This window comes from Anguilla anguilla, chromosome 8 (assembly GCF_013347855.1).
Source record: "Anguilla anguilla isolate fAngAng1 chromosome 8, fAngAng1.pri, whole genome shotgun sequence".
Taxonomy (NCBI): domain Eukaryota; kingdom Metazoa; phylum Chordata; class Actinopteri; order Anguilliformes; family Anguillidae; genus Anguilla; species Anguilla anguilla.
In genome coordinates this window covers 25,503,787-25,513,786 of record NC_049208.1, presented here as the reverse complement: position 1 = coordinate 25,513,786, position 10,000 = coordinate 25,503,787, and the positions used below count along the sequence as shown (strand labels likewise).

General features: G+C 50.1%; 1 protein-coding gene across 4 annotated transcripts in view; it reads left to right on the top strand.

Annotated features, from left to right (window-relative positions):
• Window positions 1–10,000, top strand: part of LOC118232710 (ephrin type-A receptor 7-like) — a 95,263-nt gene that overhangs the window by 20,323 nt on the left and 64,940 nt on the right. For all 4 annotated transcript variants that reach the window (XM_035427758.1, XM_035427761.1, XM_035427759.1 and 1 more), the window contains exons 2-3: window positions 6,402–6,466; window positions 8,416–9,085. In XM_035427758.1, coding sequence (XP_035283649.1) covers window positions 6,402–6,466; window positions 8,416–9,085 — 735 coding nt within the window. The remainder of the gene's footprint in view (window positions 1–6,401; window positions 6,467–8,415; window positions 9,086–10,000) is intronic.

Sequence of the window (10,000 nt, the reverse complement as noted above, 5' to 3'; positions counted from 1 at the left end):
CACTGTACTAATCTAACACACGCTCCTCACATACACTGTACTAATCTAACACACCCTCCTCACATACACTGTACTAACCTAGCACACCCTCCTCACATACACTGTACTAATCTAACACACCCTCCTCACATACACTGTACTAATCTAACACACGCTCCTCACATACACTGTACTAATCTAACACACCCTCCTCACATACACTGTACTAACCTAGCACACCCTCCTCACATACACTGTACTAATTTAGCACTCTCTCCTCACATACACTGTACTAATCTAACACTCTCTCCTCACGTACACTGTACTGATCTAACACACCCTCCTCACATACACTGTACTAATCTATCACTCCCTCCTCACATACACTGTACTAATCTATCACTCCCTCCTCACATACACTGTACTAATCTAACACTCTCTCCTCACATACACTGTACTAATCTAACACTCTCTCCTCACATACACTGTACTAATCTATCACTCCCTCCTCACATACACTGTACTAATCTAGCACACCCTCCTCACATACACTGTACTAATCTAACACACGCTCCTCACATACACTGTACTAATTTAGCACTCTCTCCTCACATACACTGTACTAATCTAACACTCTCTCCTCACATACACTGTACTAATCTATCACTCCCTCCTCACATACACTGTACTAATCTAGCACACCCTCCTCACATACACTGTACTAATCTAGCACACCCTCCTCACATACACTGTACTAATTTAGCACTCTCTCCTCACATACACTGTACTAATCTAGCACTCTCTCCTCACACACACTGTACTAATCTAACACTCTCTCCTCACATACACTGTACTAATTTAGCACACCCTCCTCACATACACTGTACTAATCTAGCACACCCTCCTCACATACACTGTACTAATCTAACACTCCCTCCTCACACACACTGTACTAATCTAACACTCTCTCCTCACATACACTGTACTAATCTAGCACACCCTCCTCACATACACTGTACTAATCTATCACTCTCTCCTCACATACACTGTACTAATCTAGCACACCCTCCTCACATACACTGTACTAATCTATCACTCTCTCCTCACATACACTGTACTAACCTAGCACACCCTCACATACACTGTACTAATCTATCACTCCCTCCTCACATACACTGTACTAATTTAGCACTCTCTCCTCACATACACTGTACTAATCTATCACTCTCTCCTCACATACACTGTACTAATCTAGCACTCCCTCCTCACATACACTGTACTAATCTATCACTCCCTCCTCACATACACTGTACTAATCTAACACACGCTCCTCACATACACTGTACTAATCTAACACTCTCTCCTCACATACACTGTACTAATCTAGCACACCCTCCTCACATACACTGTACTAATCTAGCACACCCTCCTCACATACACTGTACTAATCTAACACACGCTCCTCACATACACTGTACTAATCTAACACACCCTCCTCACATACACTGTACTAATCTATCACTCTCTCCTCACATACACTGTACTAATCTAGCACACCCTCCTCACATACACTGTACTAATCTATCACTCTCTCCTCACATACACTGTACTAATCTAGCACACCCTCCTCACATACACTGTACTAATCTATCACTCCCTCCTCACATACACTGTACTAATCTATCACTCCCTCCTCACATACACTGTACTAATCTAACACTCTCTCCTCACATACACTGTACTAATCTAACACACGCTCCTCACATACACTGTACTAATCTATCACTCTCTCCTCACATACACTGTACTAATCTAGCACACCCTCCTCACATACACTGTACTAATCTATCACTCTCTCCTCACATACACTGTACTAATCTAACACACGCTCCTCACATACACTGTACTAATCTATCACTCCCTCCTCACATACACTGTACTAATCTATCACTCCCTCCTCACATACACTGTACTAACCTAGCACACCCTCCTCACATACACTGTACTAATCTATCACTCTCTCCTCACATACACTGTACTAATCTAGCACACCCTCCTCACATACACTGTACTAATCTATCACTCTCTCCTCACATACACTGTACTAATCTAGCACACCCTCCTCACATACACTGTACTAATCTATCACTCCCTCCTCACATACACTGTACTAATCTATCACTCCCTCCTCACATACACTGTACTAATCTAACACACGCTCCTCACATACACTGTACTAATCTAACACTCTCTCCTCACATACACTGTACTAATCTAGCACACCCTCCTCACATACACTGTACTAATCTAGCACACCCTCCTCACATACACTGTACTAATCTAACACACGCTCCTCACATACACTGTACTAATCTAACACACCCTCCTCACATACACTGTACTAATCTATCACTCTCTCCTCACATACACTGTACTAATCTAGCACACCCTCCTCACATACACTGTACTAATCTATCACTCTCTCCTCACATACACTGTACTAATCTAGCACACCCTCCTCACATACACTGTACTAATCTAACACTCTCTCCTCACATACACTGTACTAATCTAACACTCCCTCCTCACATACACTGTACTAATCTATCACTCCCTCCTCACATACACTGTACTAATCTATCACTCCCTCCTCACATACACTGTACTAATCTAACACTCTCTCCTCACATACACTGTACTAATCTAGCACACCCTCCTCACATACACTGTACTAATCTAGCACACCCTCCTCACATACACTGTACTAATCTAACACACGCTCCTCACATACACTGTACTAATCTAACACACCCTCCTCACATACACTGTACTAATCTATCACTCTCTCCTCACATACACTGTACTAATCTAGCACACCCTCCTCACATACACTGTACTAATCTATCACTCTCTCCTCACATACACTGTACTAATCTAGCACACCCTCCTCACATACACTGTACTAATCTATCACTCCCTCCTCACATACACTGTACTAATCTATCACTCCCTCCTCACATACACTGTACTAATCTATCACTCCCTCCTCACATACACTGTACTAATCTAGCACACCCTCCTCACATACACTGTACTAATCTAACACACGCTCCTCACATACACTGTACTAATCTAACACACGCTCCTCACATACACTGTACTAATTTAGCACTCTCTCCTCACATACACTGTACTAATCTAACACTCTCTCCTCACATACACTGTACTAATCCAGCAGTGCACTACCCCCTGTACGCACTAATCCTGCAGCTGTGGTCTTTGTGCATCTGGGCTTCGGTCATGTCAGTCAGTGCTGCTTGCTGCTGAGGCTGGACACTGGATGGGTTTCTATGACTGCAAAGTGCGAACCCAACCCTCGCTCAGTATTCTGGTGGCAGCTGTTCAAACGATGGCTCAAATGAGTGTGAGCCGGTGGGAGGTTCTGTTCATTGATTGGATGAACACGTCTTACAATCAAGGCTTTGCAGTGGCAGTAATTTTCCTGTCGTTGTTGATGGCCTGTGCCAAATTTGTTTTTGACTGAACGGTTTCCATTGGCAGTGTTTTAAGATGACTCATTGAGGGTTCTGTATATACTTTCGATATATACTTTAATTATACTGGGAATATTAAAACATTCTGAGGCTGAGCTGATTCACATAGTAGTCACAGCCCTGAACAGTGCCGGCCCTCGTATTCAGTTTTCAGTAGGTGTCTGCTGTCTTGTGAATTTATGTGAATGAACAACTGAAATGTAACCAGGTCATGATTGGGTTCTCTTCCTGGTATGAGCACGGTGTGTAAATATGTAAAGGTGGACCGGGGGGCTGAATGCTCCTGAGCTGCTTTTATCAGGGGAGCTCTATAGGACACAGAGATGGGACAGGGCAGGACTGGGCTGCAGCACTCGAGACTCCAAAATTTACATGTGCTTTTACATGTTATTCAGCTGCTATCCAAACTGCGCTTCTTTCGCCATTTACCAGAGAGCGCCCGCGGCTGCCCGAAGCTCCCGCTGAAGGGGGAAGCCGGTGGCTCCAGACGGGCACGGCGGTTTGACCGGGACATTCCCTGCACCTTGTTTCAGGGTCGCTGTTCCCCTTCTCCTCTGCTGGGAAGGAGAGCAGGGAAACACTTCTGTAAAAGCAATATGCTGCAATATACTGACAAAAAAATAACATCAACATTTTGCATCACTACACAATATATGGGCAAATAATGAAGCGATTGCCACTTTAAGGTATTTGAAGTATTTTTAAAAATCTGTAGCTGTGAAGTCTTTCTGTCAGGGAGCGGCGTGGACTCCCAGACCTCACGCGTGAGGAGGCTCGTAGAGACGCAAAGTCCCCTCCTGCGCTCGGCCTGTTCCAGGCTTTTTGGGGGGCGGCTCAGGCGCTAAATCAGCGAGTAGAGTAGAGCGGGGCGTGCTCTCTGTCCCACGCAGGAGAGCACGCGGGCGCACAGCTGCAGCGCAGCGCTCCTTTCGCTGCGTCTCATTGGCCGCTGACCAGGCCCGGACTGCACGTGTTTGAAGTTGTTGTTGTTGCCGTGGCGAAGCTGGTTGCCGCGGGTGTTTGCAGGTGCAGCAGGCAGCTGCTCGGCGACGCGTCGCCCTGTGAATGACAACGCTCAGCGCTCCGCAGGCCCGCACAAACCCCCCGACTGTGCGGGCACGAGTGTGTGCAGAATTTATCTTACAGTGGCAGCACCACGCCTGACACAGAGAGGAGGTGGTGGGGGGGGGGACAGCTGCCTGTGAGTTTTATGGGAGGGGCAGCCGACATCCGGAACCCACCATATTGGGCGCCATGTTTCATTTCATTAGCGCGCATCATGGTTTACCGTTCCGTTGCAGATTGAACCGTTAAAGGCAGTAGTGCAAGTATTAAAGTCCCCTGCAGGGTGATTACAGCACATGCTGATGTCTTGGATGACCTCTCTACCCCAGCTCCAGCCCCCTCCCTCCCCGTCCCCCTCCCCCTCGCTACACCCACACCGGACCATCAGATGGTGTCTGAGGTGTGAAAGTGAGTCTCTCTCTCTCTCTCTCTCTCTCTCTCTCTCTCTCTCTCTCTCTCTCTCTCTCTCCCCCTCCCTCATTCTCTCCCTCTCTCTCTCTCCCTCTCCCCCTCCCTCACCCTCTTCTCTGCCAGCGGGCTTCTGTGGATGTAAATTCTTCTTTTCTTGCGTTTCTCTGAACTGCAGTGCGAATGCCTGCATGTTATCTGCGGTTGACAGAGGCGAGGCTCGGGGCTCTGAGTTTTGTGTGCGCGTGAAGGGAGAAAAGTGCTGAATTCATTAGGTGAAGAAAGGTATTGTGTCTGTTGTTGGGCTGGAGTTTACTGGCCGTGTGCTGTCCTCGGTTCTGATGTCGCTGTGCCCAGGGGCCCTGGCTGTGGTCCTGGCGGGGCCGTGCACACACGTGCTGCTGTCTGTGGAGCTGGTGCGTCTCTGTTCAAATGTGGACAGAGTCATTAGTTTACCTCTCTACGTGGGTGCTATGCATGGTGCTGGAACAACAGTGCACAACCGCTGTCCATGGTGCTGAGGTATAGCTGCACAACTGCTGTCCATGGTGCTGAGGTATAGCTACACAACTGCTGTCCATGGTGCTGAGGTATAGCTACACAACTGCTGTCCATGGTGCTGAGGTATAGCTACACAACTTCTGTCCATGGTGCTGAGGTATAGCTACACAGCCACTGTCCATGGTGCTGATCTCACTAACCACCCACTGACCACAATGCATTATTCTTGGTCTACATTATGCTTCTATACAAAGCTAGAATTTGTACCTTTGTCTGCTCTGTTGTACCTCTGTGTGTGTATGTGTGTGTGTGTGTGTGTGTGTTTGTGAGTGTGCATGTTAGTGTGTATGTGTGCATGTTAGTGTGTGTATGTGTGAGTAAGTGAGTGGCTGAGAGAGAGTGTGCGGGAGGGGTCCTGGCACAGGCAGCTGAATTCATTTGCCTTCACAGAGATGGGACCAGTGGGTGCCGGCAGCTGCTTTCTGTGTGTGCGCTGATTAGATTGCATCGGTGTTCAGGGCACAGTTAATTTGTACCAATTTTACAAAAATGTAATTGTTTTTATTCTTGATTAATGTGCATTTCTGAAATTTTGCTGAGCGTTGAGCAAATGTGGTATTCATGGACTGTCGCTTTACAGGATATTGAATTTATATTCGCTCACATTACTGTTATTCCTTTAAGTTTAGTGCTTGTCTTTTGCTGTGTTCTTCACTCTTTGTGCTGTGTGTGTGTGCGCGCGTGTGAAACTGTCTGTACTTATGTATATGCAGGTGAGTGTGTATGTGTGCACGTGTGTGTGTGCGTGTCCGTGATATCTTAACCGTGTAAGGGACAGTATTTTGGGTGCTGCTGTTTGGTTTCTAACACCTCTCCTCTTTCCTTCTCTTCCAGTTGTGCTGCTGAACTCAAAGGAGTCTCAGGCAGAGCTGGGCTGGACTTCACACCCTGCCAATGGAGTACGTTTCCTTCAACTCATATCAGATAGCGCTAGAAACATGTATCTGTGCTGTGTGTGTGTGTGGTGTGTGTGTGTGTGGTGCGTGTGTGGGGTGTGTGTGCGTGTGTGTGTGGCGTGTGTGTGTGTGCATGTGTGTGTGCGTGTGTGTGCGTGTGTGTGTGCGTGTGTGTGTGTGATGTGCGTGTGGGTGTGTGTGGTGTGTGTGTGTGTGTGGCGTGTGTGTGTGTGTGGTGTGTGTGCTGTGGCGGTGTACTGTGTGCATGCCCTTAGTCTCTGCTGAGAGCTGATGCGTTTAACAATTTGGGCTGTGCTCCAGAGAGCTCAGTCCAAATGGGTTCAGATTAGACAGCTGGCCACACCCCCTCTCTCCAGCCCCACTACCCCCGTCCAACCCCCGTCCCTCCAAAAATAGACAGCATCAACAAAGGAGTAAATGGGGTAATCCTGAGCAGCTCAGCCTGCTGTAGAATGCCCAGATTGAGCCATTAAAGCAGCCTTGCACAGCCGCAGCCACAGTGCGGATTCCAGCCCAACGGACTGCAGCTGGAGAAATGCACTCTCCCATTACTGCAGAAATGACACCGCGCACGCAACGCCACCGTCTCTGCACTGCCCGTACTCCAGGGGAACGTGTGTGCGTGTGCGTGTGCGTGGGTGTGTGTGTGTGGTTTGGGTGTATGTGTGTGTGTGTGGTGTGGGGGTGTGTGTGTGTGTGTGTGTGTGTGGTTTGGGTGTATGTGTGTGTGTGGTGTGGCTGTGTGTGGTTTGGGTGTATGTGTGTGTACATGTATGCGGGTGTGTTTGTGTGTGCGTGTGTGGGTGTGGGTGTGTGTGGGTGTGTGTGTGTGTGTGTGGTGTGGCTGTGTGTGGTTTGGGTGTATGTGTGCGTGCATGTATGTGGGTGTGTGTGTGTGTGTGTGGTTTGGGTGTGTGTGTGTGTGTGTGGTGTGGGTGTGTGTGGTTTGGGTGTATGTGTGTGTGCATGTATGCGGGTGTGTTTGTGTGTGCGTGTGTGTGGGTGTGTGTGTGTGTGTGTGTGTGGTTTGGGTGTATGTGTGTGTGTTTGTCTGTGCGTGTGTGTGTGGGTGTTTTTTTTCTTTCTTTTGCCTCTCTGCAAGCTGTTATTTATTTACCTTGTTAATTCAGGACCTGCCGCTGATTAAATCCACTCTGCAGAGTTCCCAGGCGCCTCTGGCTCTTTTTTTTGTGAGCATGCTCCGTGGAGACGTACGCACACCTCCCCTCTCGCGCACATGCCCAGGCATGAGTTATGTGCCTGCGCGCACACGCTCACACTTTCTGCGCAGAGATGTGCCTCGCTCGTCTGGAGCCGCCCTGTAAGGTGCCCCTCTGCACGGGCACATTGCTCACGCAGGGAGGAAGCGTGCACTTTCTCCAGAGCTGCAGGCTTTGCTTATGGAGGGACCTGCCTGCACTTTCTGCACAGGAACATGCATTGTTTACCAGGAGACGTAACTTGCTCCAACTTTTGTGTGAAGTCATGTGGATTGAATGCAGGTATATTTAGACTCTGTGTTCAGTCATAAGGGTTGTTTACTTAGTGCCATGCGTTTTCCCTGGAGGGTTGTGCAGTGTTTATTTGTTAGATGTACTTTTTTCTGTAGACACTCTTTGTGTTTGTGTCCTAAGTGTTGCTTCCTGGTATGGAGGGGTAGAAACTGAATATTTTTGAGATTCATGCTCATAATCCTCCTCTTCCCTCTTCCCACCTGTTACACCCCTCTCTCTTTTCAACCGCTCCCCATTTCCTCTCATATGCTCTCTCTCCCCCCTTTCTTTCACACCCCTCTCATCTCTCACCGCTCTCTCCTCTAACCCTCCTGTCTTCAACTTCTCCCGTCTCCACTCCTGTTTTCTCCTCCGCTGCCCTCCTTCGCTCCTCTCCCTGCCCTTGGCTCTCTTTTTCCTCCCTCTCTCTGGGCTCAGTGGGAGGAGATCAGCGGGGTGGATGAGAAGTACAAGCCCATCCGGACGTACCAGGTGTGCAACGTGATGGAGCCCAGCCAGAACAACTGGCTGCAGACGGGCTGGATCGGGAGGCAGACGGGGCAGCGCATCTTCATCGAGCTGCAGTTCACGCTGCGCGACTGCAACAGCATCCCGGGCGTGGCCGGCACCTGCAAGGAGACCTTCAACCTGCTGTTCGCCGAGTCGGACTGGGACCTGCGCCGCGTGGCGCGCGAGGACCGCTACACCAAGATCGACACCATCGCCGCCGACGAGAGCTTCACGCAGGGCGACCTGGGCGAGCGCAAGATGAAGCTCAACACCGAGGTGCGGGAGATCGGCCACCTCAACCGCAAGGGCTTCCACCTGGCCTTCCAGGACGTGGGCGCCTGCGTGGCGCTGGTGTCCGTGCGCGTGTACTACAAGCGCTGCCTGTCCACCGTGCAGAACCTGGCCGTCTTCCCCGACACGGTGGCCGAGGCCGCCTTCGCCACGCTGGTGGAGGTGCGCGGGGCCTGCGTCAACAACTCGGAGGTGGACGCCGACAGCCCTCCCAGGATGCACTGCAGCGCCGAGGGGGAGTGGCTGGTGCCCATCGGGAAGTGCAGCTGCAGCGCCGGGTTCGAGGAAGGCCACAGCAGCTGTGAAGGTAGGAGGAGGGGCTGGGAATGGGAGGGGGCGGGCCGGGGTGAGCAGGGGCTCATGGGAAGGCTCGTGTTAGAGTGTCCGTAATCAGGGTGATACTGGGGAGGCTGCAGCAGGGCAGAGCTGCCTTTGAGAGTTGGGTCTCAGGTTTTCACAGAGCCAGTCTTCTGCAGGAGATATAAAGAATTCTTATTCCTGCTCTTACTCGGGGATAAAATATCCCCCTCCCTCCCTCTCTCCCCACCTCCCCCCCCTCCACACACACACACAGAAGAACAAAAGCTTCCTTTACTCAGTGTGGGCATGGCTCCAGTCCAGGACCCCTGTCTCTGACATGTGAATGTTAGTCATTGATAAGCGGGTTCCATTCATAAGCATCAGAGGCCCCCTAGCGACTGGGCGTCACTCCACCGTCACTCTCCAGGCGCTGTCACAGAGAGGCAGGCCGACGGGAGGCCACGTCTCCTGCAGCCTGTCCTCTGTGGTTTTGCAATGCAGCGTGGGAGTTGTAGTCAGCGGACACCCCTGGCATGCAGGCCCTGTGTGTCTGTGTGGGTGGGGGGGAAGTGTTGGAGAGACAGATGGCTGAAGTGACTCAATCAATCAATCAATCTCTATTTGCATATAGTGGCGTTCACAGACAGGTTGTCACACAGTTCTTTAAAGTGGAATATTCCAGAGGGGGAAAAAATTGGAGGAAAATGAAAGGCTGCACTGCCTTCACTGTCTGATGCTGACTGCTGTTTATGGCGAAGTAAAGAGGTGACTGATTTAGCCAAGCGAGAGGGACGAGACGGACGCGTGGGCGCTGGCCGAGAAACCGCATCCCACAATTCACAGCGCGCGGCGCGGGCGCCTTCGCACATCGCACCGTCACTTAGCTGTCTATTTTGAGCTGCTCCACTTCCTGTGCGTGCCT